The sequence below is a fragment of the Orcinus orca genome, chromosome 19 (assembly GCF_937001465.1).
Source record: "Orcinus orca chromosome 19, mOrcOrc1.1, whole genome shotgun sequence".
Taxonomy (NCBI): domain Eukaryota; kingdom Metazoa; phylum Chordata; class Mammalia; order Artiodactyla; family Delphinidae; genus Orcinus; species Orcinus orca.
In genome coordinates, this window is record NC_064577.1 from 22,770,104 (window position 1) to 22,790,556 (window position 20,453).

A 20,453-nucleotide genomic window follows, 5' to 3' on the forward strand; every position below is an offset into this window, starting at 1 on the left:
TGGGCTCATGCCCCGTGCCCATATGCCCCCCTCCCTGCCACTCTTCAGGGTGGCCACCCAGAAGGCACGGGTGCCCCTCTTCCACTTATTTTCTAGGGATCTTCAATGTTTGCCAAACCTTGCCATGTATGCCTTGTCCAGTGTATTTTAAAGAAGAGTTTTATGAAAATCTCAAACTCTACTATGATCTAAAAAACAAGAGAGTTAAAAATGAAATCTTAACCTCTATTTAGAATCCTGTTATTTTTAAGACCTAATAAGCCCACTGACACTTATGCAAAGTAGAAATTGCTTAACAATATGATGAAATATTACAGCTTTCATTGGTTAGGTTGCTTACAGTATTAGCCCCAAATAACTTTCCTTTTGCTTCCCCAAATCTTAATTTTGAATATCCATAAGGAAATGTTCTTATCCACTTCTTTCTCTGAAGCTAATACAGGATAGACATTTAGTTGAGTGGTAGCATTTTGTCTTACGATTTTTAATATGATTCAGTCAAACCCTGTGGCGTTTGATTATGATTGCACAGGTCAGTTTTTCTTTTTCTCAGAAACGTTTTACATTATTACTCTATGAAAAGACTAAATTATCTCAATATAATTTGCCAGGGAATTATTTTTTCTTATTTACTATGATTATAGTTCCAATACTTAAATATCTATTGCGTGCCAGTTGTGTGCCCTGAGCTAAGGAGAGAATAGTCTGTTGTCTTATACTCTAGGTCTACAGCCAAGACCTAATTCATCTAGTTAGTGTGATTATTTCTCAATCTTAAAGTAAACCTCAAATCTGCTTCCAATATTATCCATAGTTCAGCCGCCTCTCTAAATCCATCATGTCTATCAGTCTATCAATTCATTTATCTATATGAGGTATTTCACCTGAAGTGTTTTGACACTCTCCCTATATCATCTTCATAAGTTTTAAAATATAACTTGCCAAAGATAAGCTCATTATTTCCCCAAAGGAATTCCATTATTCCCGCAAAGAGTGTGAAGGCTTCATTTTCTACACAAAAGCGAGTGTGTTCTCCTCAGAGCATCCTGGTCTTCACCCGTCATTCCTTCCAAAACCTGCATTTATTTATTTTTGACGTACGCTGTCATAAGTCTTCTGAAAAGAAGAGATCCATGTCTTATGTCCTGGTGGTCATTTGAAGAGCCCCCAAATATTTTTTACCTTCAGTCTTGGTCAGTTAGAAGCGAATCTAAATCTTACTAATTTTTAAAGACACAAAATTACTTTGTACCATAAAAATGCGCTGTGTAATCGTGGTGGTGGTCTACGAATCTACACGTGATAAAATTGCGTGACAGAACTAAACACACATGTGCGCACGCACACACACACACACTGAACACATTACAGAATTAAACTCACCACTTCTACCACGTTTCGGTTTACTCAACTTGAAACACTGCACTAGTCATTGCAATAGTTATTTTTACTATTTGGCCCCATGTTCTTATAAAATATCACTCTTAAGTTTCATGCTGGGCCAAGGAAATCTGGCTGTTTCTTATCTCCAGCTCCCCTTGCTCTGTAACTGTGAGTGAGCTGATTATTCTGCACCTCAGTTTTTGACATTTACTCTAAGAATTTAACCTTCCCTGTTTCATAGAAGTGCTATGAGAATTAACTGAATTGCAGCCAGAATGGAAACACTTAATCAAAATTCAGAAAACAGATGAAAACATCTTCATTCTCAGTAAATGAATCCCTCTTCTCATTGCAGAAGGTTCAGATTTGCATTTAAAAATATTAATATATTTTGTCATTTATTTCACACTTGTTTTATATTTGATTATTTACAAATTCTAAGTGTTAACCTTTGTTACAGTGAGTTTGCTCACTTCTCGAAGCTTAAATGTTCCTTTTTTGGGTAAATATGCTACTTATGTCAGTGGTAACAACTAATGCTTCTATAGCACTTGGCATCTGGAAGACTCCAGACACTTTCTAGTTACTGCCTTATGATGCTGTAATCTAGTTTTGTCATCAAATAATAGTTGAAAAACTGAGCTTCAAGGAAAATCTCATACTAACTGGTTCAGTGTTTCTCACCAGTCAGCCCTTCTCCTATAGACCCAACAGCATAAAGTTCTAACCCAGGACCAAGGTTGCTTCTTTTATTAGAAGAAACAACCATTTCCTGCTTTTGAAAGGTCCATCACTATTGAATTTGAAAGGAAATGGATACATCCAAACCAAAGGAAGAGCAGTGCTCTCAGTAAACCTATTAAAGAAAAGGTCCCTCATCCGATTTACTTTGAGACCATGGAGGGAACCCAGTCATGGAGAGACCCGATTCTCAAATGTAGAGAATACTGCGGGAGCCTCTGAAATGACTCATTTGAACCAAAAATAAACTTTCATGGATATATATCAGTTAGGAAGAAAGCAACCTATTTGGAACTGTATCATAATAAACTTCTCTTCAATACCAAAACCTTGTTTAAAAGGAAGACAAAGTAGTAGCTAGTTAAGAGGAACCAACTAGTACAGCATTCGACCTGTCTGCAGGGTTCACATCCTGCCTGTCTCCTGGTCGCATGGCATCTTCAGCAAGGTCACAGGTTGACCTCTTGCACTGCCTCTGTCCCTCCATTTATAAAAGATGGGCAGTGACAGTGCTTGTCGCACGGTAGTAACTGACACAGGAACCGAAGTGCTTAGCACAGTACACAAGCGTTAGTAAACACTCAAAAGTCATTGTGTAGAGTTAGGTAACTATGAACCATGAACTCTGTTCATGATTTTCTTTGGTTATTAGAGTTCAAAGTATTATGAAAGGCAAAATGGTTTTTTTTTCACTCTAACAAGTATGTTTCTCAGTAAAATGAATCCTGACACATTTCATAGTTTTGAGATCACAGATGTCCTTTCCTCTGATGAGTAAACATTGTGGAATGTTATAGTGGGAACGGCTTCCAAGTATATTTGGTTCAGCAGTTGTTCACCATTCACAGTTTTATTATAGTCTTTTATTGTGTGGAATTTCATGCGTTAGTGTGTGTGATACATTAATTGAAAATATTTAGTTTGTGGACTAGAGTTTTGCCAAATCCATTCTTTCGTGAAGCATAAATACATATAAAATAGAGGCCTCTCACTGAAGAATTTGAAGCTACAGCATGCTGTTTTCATTTTAGATCATAGCAGAGCTTCAGACGACCATCTCCTCTCTGAAAGAGGAGAGCAGCCAGCAGCGGCTCGCTGCAGAAAGGCAGCTCCAGGACGTTGTACAGAAGTTTGAAGATGAGAAGAAGCAGCTGATTAGAGATAATGACCGAGCAATCAAGGTAATCTGGAGACCCCAGTAACCAGTGGTACCAGCTGCTTTAATGTAATTAAAAGGAGGGCTGAAACCCCAGCAGTGGGCGGATGAATGCAGGTATCTGGCTTGCTCACACAGCCTGCAGTAATCCATTCACTGGACTCTAACTTTGATGTAGCCAGTGACTCAGGCTGCCTTCCCTCTAAAAGATCACATGCCGGCGGAAAAAGTCATTTTGGGCGAGCCCAGTCCATTCACATTGAACAAATATTTGAAAAATACCCTGTCCTTTCTCTTGAGAACCACTCTGGAGCTGTCTCTTGAAATTAGAATGACTGTTTTAGCCAAGGACTGCTGGCTAATGAATTCAGAAGTCAGCTTCCAGTTTACATTCTGTTCTCTGCCCACATCCTTTCATTATGGATTCGCATAATGAGAAAGAACCTGTTGGAGGTTTGGAATGCCAACCATGTGATGTGCTTGGACACCGTACTGCGTTGCTGCTGAGAACCTAGGTTGTTTCCAAATGGCTTCAGAGGATCACACCTTTAATAGCAACAGAAAATCCCCTGGACCCCGATTCTTTAGGTGATAGGCAGTTAGATCTCAGAGTAGTTTCTTCTTGGCTTCATAGCAGTGAATATTTTTGTAAGTGTCTACATCATGCTGTGTTTAATCTGTGAGGATAAGCATCTGGAAACCTTTATAAATAAGATTTAAAAGAGAACAAAACACTTTTTAAAGAATTCCCAGCAAAAGATTATTTTTCAGTGATTTTGCTTTGTTATAACAATGCTTGAAGTATGTGATCATACAAAGCAAAGAAAAATAAAAGAGACATTTGGGTCACTGCCTTTTTCTGCCTAATCCCTCCATCTTTCTCTTCTCTAGCCTATTGTAGGCAATCTGAGTAATTTAGGGAGAAGTCAGTGTTAACGTCAGTTGCTTTGTTGTATATACCCTTTAAGCCTGGACAGCACTGAATACAAGAGAAACCTTAAGACATGGACCAAACCTTAGAGGCAAGTATATCCAGCCTCCTCACTTGAGAGGTGACGACTTGTTTTGTCGTTAATGAGATTTTTCCCGTATTTTTCCATCTGTGAGCGTTTTCTCCCCCTACGTGTGATGAGACAAAAAAAGATGTTTCTTTTTCATATTCTGGTAATTTTTACAGATCTTTGAAACTCTTCATTTATAGATGCAGAGGAAGTACTCATTGATCTGTAGAACTGTTTTGCTTTGCATGAACTGAGTTACAACTTTATTTAAATTCTTTTGCTGTATAAAAATTTCATTTTACGTGAGTTTCTTTTCCACTTGATACCCAGATACCGAGTGGTAGGTAATTTCCACATTTTAAATAAGTAATTGAATCCCAATATATGCAAAAGGGGAACATTCATTTACTTCATAACAACAGAGTTTCCAGTACTGTTTCTCAAAGATTAAAACATCTTGAAAGAAATGTAATTAGTATAACTGCCTATTTTTAATTAATTTTTCTGTAGTTTTAATCCATTCACCTGTTAAAAGGGAAAAACATTCTGACCCTAATTTCCAACAGACTGTCTAATCATAAAGACTGAAGTTGAAGTTAAAAGATGGCAGTATATATATATATGTACATATATACATTTATATTACATTTATGACATATAATGACCAAAACATAGGTACGTGAAAATAATTAGAATCACAATGTAGATAAGATATAGTTGAGTTTTGATTCACTCATGTAGATTATGGATTAAGTGAATGACTTTTTCTTTTACTAGCCTATATCAGATAGTTAATGTATTAGCACTTGTTGCCTTGCACGATTTTTTTTAGGCTGTGTCACAAAAAATAATAGAAATAATAGCTGATATTTCTTCAACAAGTAGTATGTCCCAGGCTCTCTACCAAACATTTTCATTCACCTCACGTTCCATTGTCTCATTTAAGCTTTATGAGTAATTTTTACGAGGAAGAGTGTTTCTATCATCCCCATCTTAGAGATGGGAAAACTGAGGCTCTGGGGTGAAGTAACCAGCCAGAGGTCAGATGGCCAGATAACTGTCAGAGCCAGGTTCAAGTCACGGTCTTCTGACCTGACAGCCTCAGCTATTAACCGTTACACCAGACCCCTGCATCTACATTGTCTGTGAAAGTGAATCGGTGACCAAGTGCGTAACCAAGTCAGGGTGTCGTCACTCTGATTCCCTGTCTGCCTGAATGATGACAGCACTTTTGCAACAGCTGTTTGATCTGGACATTCTAATTGTGTGTGAGTGTTTTGTACACGCAGATACATGGAGGGATAGAGATACTCAGAGAGAGACAGAGTCACCCCGAGGCTTGTATTTGGTTTTCTGAGACCAAGTACATTTGCCTGCATGTACATTCAAGTAAGCTCGTATGGACCTAATACTTTGTAGTATCAGGTCTTACTGTGTTTAAATATTCGCTATAAGAACAGTGTGCGTGCTCATGATGAGGTGTGCCTCACCCCACTTCCAGGGTGGAGGACAGAGTGCACAGAGGGCCCAGCGCCCACTCGGCGAGGGCCTCAGAGTGTTCCCGTGGGTAAGGAGCCCTTTCATTAAAGTCAGTCTTCAGAGAAAACGGAGGTATCGCGTGGAGGCCGCTGAAACCCAATTAAAGGGCCACCGGTCTGGGGTAGTGTAACACGATAAAACATCTCCGGAGAATAATTTGGCAATACCTACCATTATTACATTGCCCGAGAGACGTGCCTAGGCTTTGACCCATTTCCAGAATTTGCCCTACGTGGCAATTAAAAACTTGCACTGAGCTTTAGCTAGCCAAAAAGATGCTCATTCTAGCACTCACTCATTTATCTCATAACTGTTCGTTGATCTCCCGTCATGTGAAAGGCATTCACAGCACCGGCATTTTTGGTCTCCTTGCTATACTTTCTTTTCCACCGCAGCACATCAGCTGAAAACTAAGCAATATTGAAAGCGATGTTGGAGAAGGATATTTAGGGGTCTTGAAGATGTTCGCAAGACAGTTGTCAATGAAAGTGCAGTTTACAAGACAGTAGGTACATACGAGGTCACCTTTGCCCCAAAAAAGTACATATAAAGAGAAAAAAAGACTGGAATTACACATCGGAATTTTACTCGTGGTTATAGCTCTGAGTGGTGGAATTTGTGGTAATTTTCTTCTTTTATCTTAGCTCTATACTTCAAGTTATAACAACAGTTTTACAATAAGAGACAATAAAAAGTGTCTGGTAGAAAAGGAAGAGCCTTCGTTAGCCCAGAGGAACCCAGTGGTCATAAGGGAATCACGCAGCCGAGACTCACAGCAGGCACGAGCCTTGTGGCTCAGAAGCGAGGCCTCTCACAGAATGGAATTCCTGGGGCGCAGAAGGAGTTAGAGCAGAAGCAGCCCGGTCCCGCGAGCGCCTCTTTCACGCCGCGGTGCACCCGACCTCGAGAGCAAAGGGTCTTCGTCACTTACTTACTGCTTTAGCCCACTCCTCACCTGCAGAGTCAAGCTTCTAAGAAGAGCTCTCTCTGCTGTAGAACAAATCACCCCAAAACTGGGCAGTTTAAAGCCACAGCTCTGTTATGTGCCCACGATTCTTTGGATCAGAGATGTGGGCAGGGTTGGACTGGGCGGTCTTCTGCTCAATGGGTAGCATAGGGGGTTGTACGTGGAAGCTGCTAAGATTGGGGTTCAAGGCGGTGAGGGCAGACCTGCGCCTCCCTTACGGCTACCGTAGGAGGCTCACAGTGGCACTCCCACCGCATTCTGTCGGTCAAGCCAGGTCCCAGGGCCAGCCCCGAACCAGGGGGAGGGGAGACGGCCACCACCTCTCAGAGGGGCGAGGGGAAGAGGTTGTGAGGCCACGTAGATCCCCAGCAGTGGTCTGTGCCCAGCGTCCAGCGCCATCTCCTCTTACCCCTCACCTGCACAAAACAGTACAGGGGAAAACCTGTGTCTATATTCCTACCACCCAGAATCAACATTGGTCATTAACTAATCAGGGCATATTTTTAAAGACAATCTACTCTATTTTTGTAAAAAATGGATAATGGCATATGCTCGTAAATAATTCAAAATGCAGCGAGCCAGAAAGGTAAAAATATTTAAAGTCACCACAGATTTCATCACCCAGAAATAGCCATCTTGGCATTAAGATGAGCATCATTTCAGATATCCGACTACATATAAGGAGAAAAGAGAAGGAAAGCCAGAGAGACGTACAGAATGGGTTAATACTCTAGATCCGGTATTTTTTTAGTTTTAGAAAAATCTCAAGTTAATTTTACTTAAATTCAGCTGATGAAAGAAGCTAGACTAAAACGGGAGGAATTGTTAAACTTTTGGGCAGAATTTGATTCGGGGCTGAAAGCTGAGTAGGTTAGAACACTCACAGTCGTTCCCATTACGCCCCCTCACCACCTCCTGCCTGGGGTTGTGTTGTATCTTTACAGCGTCTGGGTTTACGATATTCACAATTTGTCTTTAACCATAACCCTTAGTTTAATACCCATGCTGTCTTTAAAGGACATGAACGACATGGTGCTTACCACTAGGCCTTTTATACCCCAGCCTTTTGCACTTCCATTCCCGAAGGTTTTACTTTGATGTGGTTCTTAATTGGCTGGATTTCATGGTCAAGTAGTTCCTTCAAGATTCATGGTACTGGGCTTCCCTGGTGGCGCAGTGGTTGAGAGTCCGCCTGCCGATGCAGGGGACGTGGGTTCGTGCCCCGGTCCGGGAAGATCCCACATGCCGCGGCGCAGCTGGGCCCGTGAGCCATGGCCGCTGAGCCTGCGCGTCCTGAGCCTGTGCTCCGTAATGGGAGAGGCCACAGCAGTGAGAGGCCCGCTTACTGCAAAAAAAAAAAAAAAGAATGTCTGCCAATGACCTGTATGTTTGAATGACACGTTAGATGGCACAATATACTTGTTTTCATTGTTTCCCCTGAGAACTTAGACATGGCTCATCTAGCAGTTAACATTGCTGTGGAGAAGGCTGAGCAAGGTTTGAGCTTTCCCCCACGTCAGTGATTTGCATTTTCTGGGGGATTCCTGGAGCAGTCTTTCTTTATCTGGTAAGTTTAATAGATTAACCAGGATACATTCAGCAGTTAACCAGGTCCCTCTAAACGTTCAACGTCCCATATCAAATGTTTCTGAAACACAGCGCATCTCCCCTGCACCAGTAACACTTACTTGTAGTGTCTCTGTGTTTTCTGGAACCCGAGGGAAGGGGAGGATGAGCTGGAGTAGAGACGTGCCTGCAGTCTGGCTGGGCTGACTGTTCAGTTGCTGAGTTCGCACTACCTCAATGCGGGGGGGGCATCGTAGAATCCATTGGGGGTTGAATTATCCCAACTTGGTGTGTCGTCCTGAAGGCTGGACACCTTCACTTTCCTCAGTGGTAGACAGCCCTGACTTCTACCTGTTTTCCCACCCATCCCACAGCCAGAAGAGGAGAAAACTGTGGCTACCCACACAGTGTCCTTGTCTTCAAAGTTGGTGGTATTAGTGGGAAGTCCTGGGGCTTTGTTAACCCTAACAAAGTAGCAATTTGGGGACATGGGCAGATTCTGAAGTCAAGTCACTGAAATGCTGTAGTGTCTCCAGAGTCATGTTTGTTTCCTTCACCACAAGCCCTTGAGGGTTTTTTCCCATTATGTCCACCTTACTACCCTATCTCAGTGCCTTAGTGCTTTTCTGCTCATTTTTACTCATATTTACTCGCTTCATTTGGTGTTGGGAGAGGGAAATTCAGTCTCCTTTGTGACCTTAGAAGCCTGTTTGACTCCTTAATAACACTTAACAAGGAACCTGTGTTAGTCAGCAGTTGCCACAATGCTGTGTAACAAACGATCCCCCAAGTTCAGTGACTTGTCATAACACACATTTGTTTTTCTTAAAACATATCTATGGACCATTCGTGTGCTTTGACTCCAGGCTTTAGATTGGGCTCAGGCCTGCTCTACTTGTCTGTACAATCTCCTTGGACTAGTAGCTGCCTGGGTGTCCTCCTCATGGTGGATTACAGGAGGGCAAAACATGAGCAGGAAGAAAGTCCCTGCAGCCTCAGCTTCATTTCCATCCACATCAGTGGGGCAGGGAAATCATATACCCTCTCTAGTCTGAGACCATGAGCATCTATGAACAGTGATTTAATCTGCCAATAAACAGGCTCTGAAAACTGCCTTAGCTCCATGGCAGTGCTTTCCCAGTTCATCAACCATCCTGAAACCGCTTCTCCCATCCCCTGTCTCCTTTTCCTCTTTTTGACACTCAAATATTGGTGTTAAGCAAAGCCTCTTCTGTTTCCTTTGTATGTGCTGTCCCTGGACAATCCCAGGCCCTCATGTAAACTTCCACGCAAATGACTTTTGAATCTCCACCTCCACCCAGACTTCTTCTGAGCTCTCAATCCACATTTTTTTAAAACAGGATGGAAATTTTATTTTTATTTATTTATTATTTATTTATTTATTTATTTATGGCTGCATTGGGTCTTCATTGCTGCATGCAGGCTCTCTCTAGTTGCGGTGAGCGGGGGCTACTCTTCGTTGTGGTGCCTGGGTTTCTCATTGCGGTGGCTTCTCTCGTTGTGGAGCATGGGCTCTAGGCACACGGGCTTCAGTAGTTGTGGCTCGCGGGCTCTAGAGCACAGGCTCAGTAGTTGTAGCGCATGGGCTTAGTTGCTCCGCGGCATGTGGGATCTTCCCAGACCAGGGAACCTATGTCCCCTGAACTGGCAGGCGGTCAGTCCACATTTTTACGTACTGTTGCACAGTTTCACTTGGAGGACCCTCAGGCTGTTCAAACTACATACACCATAAACTGACTTTATCTTCCTCCCACTCTTCTCTCACCCCAACCTGTTCTTCTTGTACTGATTATAAGAATTAAAGTACCACCATCATCCACTCAGTCACTCAAGTCAGATTCTGGAAGCCCCCTTGAATGAATTTTTTGCCTCCCTCGCTCCCCAAGGTCAGTTCCTAGAATAACGTCTGCATATTTCCAAATGCACACCCCATCCCTCAATCACTAGCTCCTACCTTCTTAGACCTTCATGTCTTTGACTTTGCCTGTTACAATCCCTTTTTTGTAGAATCACTGCCAGTAGCTTCCCCCTCTCAAATCTGTCCCTCAAACTGTTGATAAAGTGACCTTTCTTTTTTTTATTTATTTTTTTGCTGCATCAGGTCTTAGCTGTGGCACGTGGGCTCTTAGTTGCAGCACGCGGGCTCGTAGTTGTGGCGCGTGGGCTTCTCTCTAGTTGTGGCTGCAAGCTTCTCTCTAGCTGTGGCGTGCAAGCTTCTCTCTAGTTGTGGTGCGTGGGCTCCAGGGCGTGTGGGCTTTGTAGTTTGCCGCATGCAGGCTCTCTTGTTGAGGCGCGCAAGCTCAGTAGTGTGGCACATGGGCTTAGTTGCCCCACGGCACGTGGGGTCTTAGTTCCTTGACCAGGGATCTAACCCATGTCCCCTGCGTTGGAAGATGGATTCCTTCCCACTGGACCACCAGGGAAGTCCCATAAAGGGATCTTTCTAAAACACAGATATGAGTATGTGGTTTGCTTCTTAAAATCCGTCGGTGACTTTCCATTGCCTACGGGATGAAGTCTACCCTTGTAGCATGGCGTATGAAACACTTCACCACCTAAACCAGTGGTTCTCAAGGTGTTGTCCTCAGACCCCTGACCCCTGTGGGCCCCTGAGATCTTTTCAGGGGCTCCACCAGGTCAAAACTACTTTCATAATAGGACAAAGACATCAGATGCCTTTTTCACTGTGTTCACATTTGCACTGATGGTATAATGGAGGATAAAGCTGCTGGTGTTTTGTCACGAGACATGGCATTGACACTGAACTGTATGAGTAGTCATTTTCTTCACCACCACATACTTGTGCTTTAAAAAAACCTGAAACACACAGTATTAATTTTATTAAATCCCAATCCCTGAGAACACATCTTCTAATATTAATAGGAAGTACACATAAAGCACTCCTGCTGCATACTGAAGTAGGATGGTTGTCTTGAGGAGAAGCAGTTCTGCATTTGTTTGAGTGTGAGCTGAACTCTAGTCACTTGGAAGGACGATTGAAAGGCAAATTCCGCATATTCTGTTCTGACAACCTGGCAGAGGTTTTCTTGAAAATGAAGGAAGTCAGTCTGACGCTTCAAGGATAGCAGCTGACTATATTGTTGCTAATGATAAAATTTGAGCTTTCAAGCAAAAATCAGGAATTTGGAAAACTTATACCATCACTGCAAGCTTCACAGCTTCCCAGTACTTGAAGACTTTTCCGATGAGATCAGTGGTATTACTAATGATGTGCACGGGAAGAAACAGGGAAGAATTAGTGAAGTGTATCAACATTTGGAAGATTTTTATAAAACTCTGAACCAGTGTTTTCCAAATCACTGTTGTTACAAAATCACGCATAGGTGAAAGACCCACTCAGAAACCAAAGTGGACCAGTGGATTTTAATGTTCACAGTACACAGAGTTTACTGATAGAGTTTCAGAGTTCCACATGGCAGCTAATAACATTTTTAAGAAACTACCGCTTGTCGATGTTTGATGTAGTCACAAGGAATATCCACAGTCACCTGAAAGGTTACTAAAGGACCCCTCCCTTTTCAACTGCTTCCCCATGTGAGACTAGATTGTCTTCCTATACTTCAGCCAAAGCAACATCTCGTAAGAGACTGAATGCAGAAGCAGAGATGAGAACCGAGCTCCTTCTACTGAGCCAGGCGTTAAAGATTTGCAAAAGTATAAAACGCAGCCACGCTCCTCGCTAATTTTTTCTTGCTTTGGAAAAGTAGTTACTTTTATTTTTAAAGTATATGTTTAGGTTCATACATAATGGGTTTATTACTGGTATTTTAAGGTGAATTAATACGTAACTGTTTTAATGGTGGTTACTTTTAATTTCTAGCACGGTGGGTGTCAGTAGCTATAACCCACGCAAACAAAACCTCTTCGGGCTTCTTGATTTTTTAAGAGTGTAAAGGGGTCCAGAGACCCAAAACTTTGAGAACCACTTGCCTAGATGTGGCCCTTCTCTCCACTGTATCAACAGCCAGCCCTCAACCTTCACGCTCTCTGTGATCACACGAGCTCCCTGTAGAGTCCTTTCCCTTAAGATCTCAGTGTCATCTTTCTGTGAGGTGTCTGAGTGAGAAGCCCATGCCAGCTTTGCTCCTTCCTCTACTGAAGTTTTCTCTGCACTGTAATGGTGGTCCCCAACCCCTTATCCAAAACCTAGAATGTGTTTTGCAAATCAGCATCTGCAGGTCTAGGGAGGTGGCATAGTGCTTGTCTTTATCTCCAGGTGGGTCTGGGACAACACGCTGCACCCAGACTCATGTGCAGAGTGGTGCATGTGAATCCCCCAAACCGGACAAATAGGAACTCTGAACACCCTCACAGCGTCAGTCAGGTTTTGTTGCTTCACAAGTTAACCTCGGCCTTTCAAAAACAATTCATGATTTGAAGAGGATTTGGGGACTGAGAAGAGGAGATTGTGACCTGTATTTGATTCCTTCTCTTTATCACCAAGTAGACCCTAAGCCTCTTGAGAGCAACCACTTATTGAAGTTCATGGCTTAGTGGAAGTTCTAGAAATATACTGAGTAACTGAATGATGTTACCACATAAATCAAGGCTCTGGAAACTAATCATGTCACTTTATTCTCATTTAATTGATGGCAGCAAACTTGTAAATATTTTGTGATGCTATAGCAGATATGCAGAAGTAACTGGCTTGCGGTAACAGTAATATATTTTGCCCAATAGGCAGACTCTAATAAAATACCCTACACCTTGTTTACACATAATTTCTGTACTCCAGCACTCCAGTGGGAGGTCCCACCAGGCTGTACCCCAAAGCCAAGTCATCTGCTCGGCAGTGACTGCTCTCTGCTGAACTCCCAGAAGTTCATGGGGGAGAAACTGATAGAAATAGTTGTATGGAAAGACCGGGGAACATTCCTCTGGCATCATGCCCCACCACGGCTAAGCCCTTTCTTTGAAGCTGGTGTATTGAAAGTTCCTCACTGTGAAGCCAGATGTCCGAGCAGAGATTTCATATCAAGGAGAAATGTCATCAAATTTTTGCTTGCAGGCCCAGAAAAGAGATTCTAAAGCACGGACGCTCCTCTCCCTTGGCCACCGACTAGAGTTCACGAGAAAAGGTCGGCTGCCAGTAGGACATCTAGAAATCTGGTCTGTGTTACCCGAAGGGCTTGAGGGAGGGAAAAAAGAACATTTCATAAGATTGGGCAATTCTCACTGTGCTAAAAGCTTACAGGAATCCATTTCTCAAAGAATAAAATTACAGACCTCATTGTGGGGTTTCAGGAGCGTTGGGAAACAGAGAAAGCTCAGTGCCTAGCATCACATGGCTTTGTTTGGGACCCGCTCGCTCGTTATTTAATTGTCGTCCCCCCTGCCTGCACGTCCTAAGGGCGTGGAGGGCGCAGAATCGGAATGAATAACGCTAAGAAGAGAGATGTATTTTCCATCCCACCCAAGAAGGCTTGCCTGCTCACTCAGAAAGGAAGACAGCCATTCAGTCACGGCAGCATAAAGCATGAGTGCCATTGTCCAGGAAGGGTACTGCAGAAGACGGGCTTGGATACAGTGAGGCAGTGAACTATGACCCTGCTGCTAGAGCAAGGAGGCGCAATGGCAGTGCGTGAGCAGAGAAGAAATGCACGGTCCCCCCAAGTGCTCTGCCCCCGCCTTTCCTCCAGGTCTGCTCTCTGGCAGATTTTTGTTTTATTTAAAGACCAGTTGAAGATTATTTGTTCAGTGGGAAAAAAAACCTTCAAGCACTACGAAAAATGCCTTTAGCCCCTGGGACCTCGCCTGTGTATACTAAGGAATGGAGTAGGGCTGTGGATGGCTGAGCGCGTGACTGAGTGGGGGCGACTGAAGGCGTGCAGGTGAGACAGGTTCTTCCCGCCCTGGCGGCGCGGACGGCACTCCCTTCAGGAGTAGAGTCACTAGGCGACTCTGCGCGGTTAGTTTAATTACTGCCCCGTCCAGAATACGAATGGCTTCGGCTAATCAGACATTGGAATATAGATGTATCGTTCAGGTTCTTTAATGTACAAAAAATTAACAAATAACTATTTGGAAATATTTTCATCTTTAATGATTCTGAACTGTATCAGAAGCCATTTCAATGTCTGTATAATGGACTGAAATATATAATTTCATCATTACGTAGGCAGCAACACCTAAAGTGACTGAATGATTACCATGTATACGTATGTGTTTATACAGGTAGTTGTATATATTTACATACATGTGTATATTCAGAAGCGCTGGGTTATATAGGATCCTAATTATTAGAAGACTTGATAATGATTTAATATATTAAGGTAATTTTATTTTAAAAATCTGGCCATGTCTCACCACAAATGGCTCTTTCACTCTGGCAGAAGCTGAGCTCCTGTTTCGTGCCTGGTGACTCAGCCAGCCTCTCTGTCACCACTTCCCAGTATTGAAGTTCGTGCCTTTTCCTTCCACCTGCCATGACATTACCTCTTGCTTCCCAGGACGTCCTGGGAAAGGATTCCACACGCTGCTCATGTCTCCCCAGGCCTCAGCGCTGGTGACAGCATCACCCAGTTGGTGTGCTGGCTTGAAGGAGCCTGTTGGTACGTTATCAGGAGTACTGCCAGCTGGGGCACGTGCACCGTGGAAATCGGGGCACACTGCTGCAAATGCTTCTTGAGAGCCAGCTTTTCCCAGCGTTATTAAACTTTCACCAGCCTTCAGCTGCCATGGTCCCCTCCCCCTGCTTCCAGCTCTGGTCCCCCTGGTCATGAGGACCGTCTGCCTTCCCAATACAAGGGGTGTAAGGACAGATGGGTGGATGGACTGCGTTTCACCACCCTTCTTGGTACGCTTTCTAGCTACCCGCCAACCTCGTGCTCTGCTCTCTCTGACGCATATGAGTCAACTCTACCAAATGTTCCCTTAAAGCCCCTTTTCTAATCCCAATGCCACAGTCTTCAAAGTAACCTGCTAACTCTTGTCTAAACTGGGTGCTGTTTCCCCACTTCTAATCATCCTCCAACTCCATGCAGCGTTTGACCGAATTGACCAACGTTCCTTCTAGAGCAAGGCTTGGAAAACTTTTTCTGTAAAAGGGCTGCATAGTAAATATTCTAGGTTTTGTGGGCCATAAGGTCTCTGTCACAACTACCCAGCTCTTGCTGTTGTGGTGTGGAAGCAGCCTTAGACATTTGATCAACAAGTGGGCGAGGCTATGTTCCAATAAAACTTTATTTAGGAAGATGGGCCAGGTGGCAGATACGGCCCACTGGCCACTGTTTGCTCACCCCTGCTGTAGAAACTCACTCTTCTCTTGGCTTGTCTCCTCTGCTGGTCTCTCTCCCTCCTCGTGGGTGTCCTTAAGTCCGTGTCCTGGGCTTTGCTTCTCCTTTTTCCCGCACAGTGAGCTCATCTCCCCTGTGACTTGAGCTGTCACTTCTATAGAGATGCTTCCCAGACCCCTTGCCTGATTCCTGGTTGGGCCGCGCGTCTCCCACTGCCTGTAACTCGTCTTCTTTCGGAGAAGGCACCACTGTTTCACACTCAGTAATTGCAACATGCAGTTAGCATCTTCCCTTCCAAATTGGCTCTTCTTTGCAGTCTATCAGGGTTACCCCCAGTCTTTCTGTTTCCTGTTAGAAACTTTGGGCCCGTCTTTGTCCTTTCTTTCCTTCATCCCCGTTTATCTCAAGTGTATCACCAGAGTCCTAAAATGTATTTCTTATTCCTCTGATAGGACCCTGTTCAGAGCCCTTCTCAACTTGCGATTGATTTAAAACAGTCTCCCTCAGCTGGTGTCCCTGCCAAAAACTCTGAGCTCCGGTCCAGCATGAAGAACTCTGCCAGAGAAATCTTAAATCACCGATTTCCCTGCCGTACAAAGAGTGCTTAGAAATCAATACAAAAACACTAACCAGCCAGTGGACCAAAAGAGCAAAGGATATGAACACAGAACTCACAGACAAAAAGTAATATCCAGTAAATATGGGAAAGCGCGCTTGTTCTCATTCCTCATTTAAAGATGTAACGAAACTGCAAAGTTCGGAAGGGCCTGGCTGCCACTTGATGGGCATAAATTTTGAACCTGAAAAACCAGCCCGTGATGCAGCAGCGTTCCTGGAGGTTTAAATCCGTGCAGCCTCTTTGGAGGTCAGTGTGGGGGAATATGCTGCCACTTCAAGTGCACAGAACCTTTGAACCTTTGGTGGCACTCATAGGAATGTGTCCCGTGGACATAGTTGCCAGGCTCTACAATATCTTTGCAGCGCCACTTGAGCAAAAAGCTAGGGGAAATAAATTATGGCCCATGCAAGCAGTGAAGTAGTACGAGGCCATTTGAAAAGAATGAAGTAGACCTCCGCGAAAGTGAGACAGGATTGCCGACATTAGTAAGTGAAACGAATGCAGAATGCTGTGTACATCTAAAGTTGCTGGAATGCATCTCGGTCATGGGTAACTGGTTATTTTGGAGAAATAGGACTTTTTATTTTTCATTTTATGTCTTCTGATGATGTTTTCATTTCTTACAATGTCATATTACTAAACTGAATTTAAAGGATCTCTTTTAACGACAAGGTCACTCTCTTGCGCCCGGCTTTCAGAGCCCGTCCAGGTTTCTCAGCACTCCTCAGCATGTATGTTCTGTTCTAGCCAAGCTGGACTTCTCGCTGTCCTCAGGTTCATGGCAGTGCCGCGTCCTGCCTTCACTCGTGCTCACTGCAGCCTCTTCGTCTGTCCTCAGCCCTGTTGAGGTCACCAAGGCCATCTCAGGGCCCTCCCTGCCTCCTCTGGGGAGTTTCTCTGACTGCTCCGGTCCCTGGGGAGCCTTATACTTTCATGAGGTTCTGCCATTAATGCTTAGTGATCCTCTTCTGGTTTCTGGTTTCTGCATCGCACCCACAGTACTGGGCACCCAAAAATAAAGACTTAGTTGACTTAAAGAATATAATCTCGAATTATTATATGCTGAATTTTATGTCTGTTATTGTATTTTAAGGCAGCTTTAAGCACATTAGCACCAAGCCTGCAGTTAAAAGAAGGGATACACACACACACACACACACACACACACACACACACACACACACACACAATCAGATACCTAAGCCTTTGGGTTAGCAAACTCCTCTCTGAAGATGCAGAGATCCTTGATGTGTTAACACCTTCAACCACTTGAAGAAGTTCATGCTGTAATGTGAAATTGTTTCATCAGAGACTTTCTTCCCAACAATTAGATGAGCTCATCTCACTTGAAGGACCAGGAAGGACTTAGCATCTAGAGCAGGAAGTGGGGAGGGGAGACATAGACGGTAATTTAGGGGCCTGAGGAGTAGAGCTGGTGGTGTCTTCAGGGGTGGGACCAGCAGCTTCAAGGTTGGGCCACCGTGGAAGAGGGGGAGTGATTCATACGTATTTGTTACTGTGGTTTACATGATCCTACACTGACACGTACAGGCTGAGATACAGGTACCCTTTTTTTTTTTTTGCAGTATGCAGGCCTCTCACTGTTGTGGCCTCTCCCGTTGCGGAGCACAGGCTCCGGACGCGCAGGCTCAGCGGCCATGGCTCACGGGCCCAGCCGCTCCGCGGCACGTGGGATCTTCCCGGACCGGGGCACGAACCCGTGTTCCCCGCATCGGCAGGCAGACTCTCAGCCACTGCGCCAAATCAAATCAATAAATTAATGACGATAAACCTAGTTTTTATACATAGATTATATTTTCCAAATGCATATAATTGGAAAAAATTCATGTGATGCTGTCATGCCATCAAAAAAGACCAAAATGTCATTTCCAGGGATGTCAATAGGAGTCTTTTGCTATCATAGCAGCAGTAGTAGCAGCTAAAAGTAGAGGTTTGGAGCGAAGAGATCTGGGTTGGTTGGTGGGTTACAGGAATGCTTTAATGTTGGAAGCACAGAGGAAAGAGTAGAATTAAAAACAAAGACACAGCCCCCATGTTTTTTGAGAGGCAGGACCCTTTTGCTTTTATGTTTCTGTCACTTGCTCCAGGACCCTTCAGAAAGCCCTCTAACCACCTAAATAAATATTCACATGGCTGCTCAGCGTCTCATTAATAAACCAAGATTTGGTGGTAAAATATTCCAGAGTAACATATGATTTGCATCTCACCCTTGTTTAACTTTAAATCTCAAGCAATTAATAAATTAGACTCGAGAGGTTTTTAAGAAGTAACATCTTACACGCACCACAAATTGCATTATTTTTATGTGTAAATAATGATGAAAGGAGAGATTGTTCCTTTGATGTGTATAAACTGCGCTGTGAAATATGCAGAGAACATTCTTGAGTTTGGTCGCAGCCAAAACAAATAGACTAGTTCATGAAACAAAGCAGCAGCGTTCTTAGAAACAGCGTTACTTTTTCTTTTCTTCCCAATTGCTCTTTTCCCATCTTATATTCTTGCCATTCCTTGGGGCAGATTCATTCCAAGTTCAAAAGCGATGCTAGCCTGCATTTCCTCATCCAGGCAACCGGGTCCTTCTCAAGTTCTTCGCGGTGAACTTGTCTTCCTAGCAAGCTCAGACCAGATCACAGTTGGACTTGCTGGTTCTCCTGCAGTGAATCATTTTTGTCAGTAGTATTTCATTGTTGCTTAAAAAGCCAACTATTTCAAGTGTTAGCAGTATTTGGAATATTGGTTAGGAATATTGGTATTCCTCAGAGAGATATATTTACTTACTTTTCTATCTTCCAAGCTGGCTTATCTAGTTTCCTTTTATTTTATTTTATTTTTTATTTTCTATTTATTTTTTTGGCTGCGTTGCGTCTTCATTGCTGCGCGTGGGCTTTCTCTAGTTGGGGCGAGTGGGGGCTACTCTTCGCTGCAGTGCACGGGCTTCTCATTGCGGTGGCCTCTCCTGTTGCGGAGCACGGGCTCTAGGCGGGCAGGCTCAGTAGTTGTGGCTGGCAGGCTCTAGAGCGCAGGATCAGTAGTTGTGGCGCACGGGCTTAGTTGCTCCGTGGTACGTGGGATCTTCCCGGACCAGGGCTCGAACACTGCATTGGCAGGCGGACTCCCAACCACTGAGCCACCAGGGAAGTCCCTCCTTTTATTTTTAAATCGTATCTGCAGATCCTTGTTTACAGAGTCTGAGTCTGGCCTGATTTCTTCTTTGGTATATACTCAATAAACAGCACCTTGTTTTAAGTTCACGTCTCCCAGGGGAAAAGGATGCAGAAACAGTTTGGACTCCTGTTAGAATGTGGAGCAAGTTCAGGATGAACCTCACAAGATGGTTCGTGTTCTACATCTGACCAGGCACGTCTTCTTCCTTGAACACAACGTGTAGCTAAGATGAACTATGAGGTAGTTGTGCTGAACTGCAGAGGCCAGAGGTGTACACTTGACCTGCAGTCCCTCCCAGCCTAGAGAGCGGGTCTTCCGCCACGTGAGCAAATTTGCTGCGGCCCTGTCTCAGCCTTGCTGACAAGTCCACCTTCCCTTCTTGGCCTGGTGCTTTTTCGTTAACACTGATCCTGAGCGCTGGTCACTTCAAGTAACAGTCTTGTCTATCAGATCCTGAGTCACCTTTTCTCTAGCTGAGTTTTTATTCCGATTTCTTTTCTTCTGATAGCAGTTTTCCACTCAAGTTCACCATCTTCCTGTTCTCCTCCATCCTCCCTTTATTCTTAACAAAGTTTGATGAGCAGAGTATTAAATATAGTGGATTCCTGTGAAACTTGCGTTTTATATCAGCTAAAATCGCAGTCCCACTATACCTCATGGATCAATAGTATCTTAAAGTTGAAAAGACTCTTAGAGAACTGGCTCCCCCACCTCCCATGCTCATCCCATCTCACAGATAAAAATCCTGAGCCCACCTGAGGGGACGTGCATGGTCCTTTTCACGTAGCTGTTGGCAGCTTCAAGCCTCGAACCCAAGGCTCCCACGTCTTTGGTCTTGCCCTTGTGCTCCATGTATTCAAACACACATGAGAATGGAAATAAAGTAAAATGTATTTTACTTTAAAATATATGTGAGCTGTCGAAATGGACGAAGCCTCTTCCTCACGACCTGATGCGGTTCCTGTGACTCAAGCAGAACTTCCCTTTGGCTTTTAGACTGGGGCTCGGCGAAGGCATT

At 43.9% G+C, this 20,453-nt stretch overlaps 1 protein-coding gene across 29 annotated transcripts in view; it reads left to right on the forward strand.

Annotated features, from left to right (window-relative positions):
* Positions 1-20,453, forward strand: part of CEP112 (centrosomal protein 112) — a 412,427-nt gene that overhangs the window by 324,651 nt on the left and 67,323 nt on the right. For 26 of the 29 annotated variants that reach the window (XM_033438326.2, XM_033438327.2, XM_033438317.2 and 23 more), the window contains one exon: positions 3,156-3,305. The exons of 2 other annotated variants lie outside the window; for them this stretch is intronic. In XM_033438326.2, coding sequence (XP_033294217.1) covers positions 3,156-3,305 — 150 coding nt within the window. Of the gene's footprint in view, positions 1-3,155; positions 3,306-16,082; positions 17,310-20,453 lie in introns of those variants that run through there. One more of the 29 variants, XM_049701497.1, reaches the window with a different exon arrangement.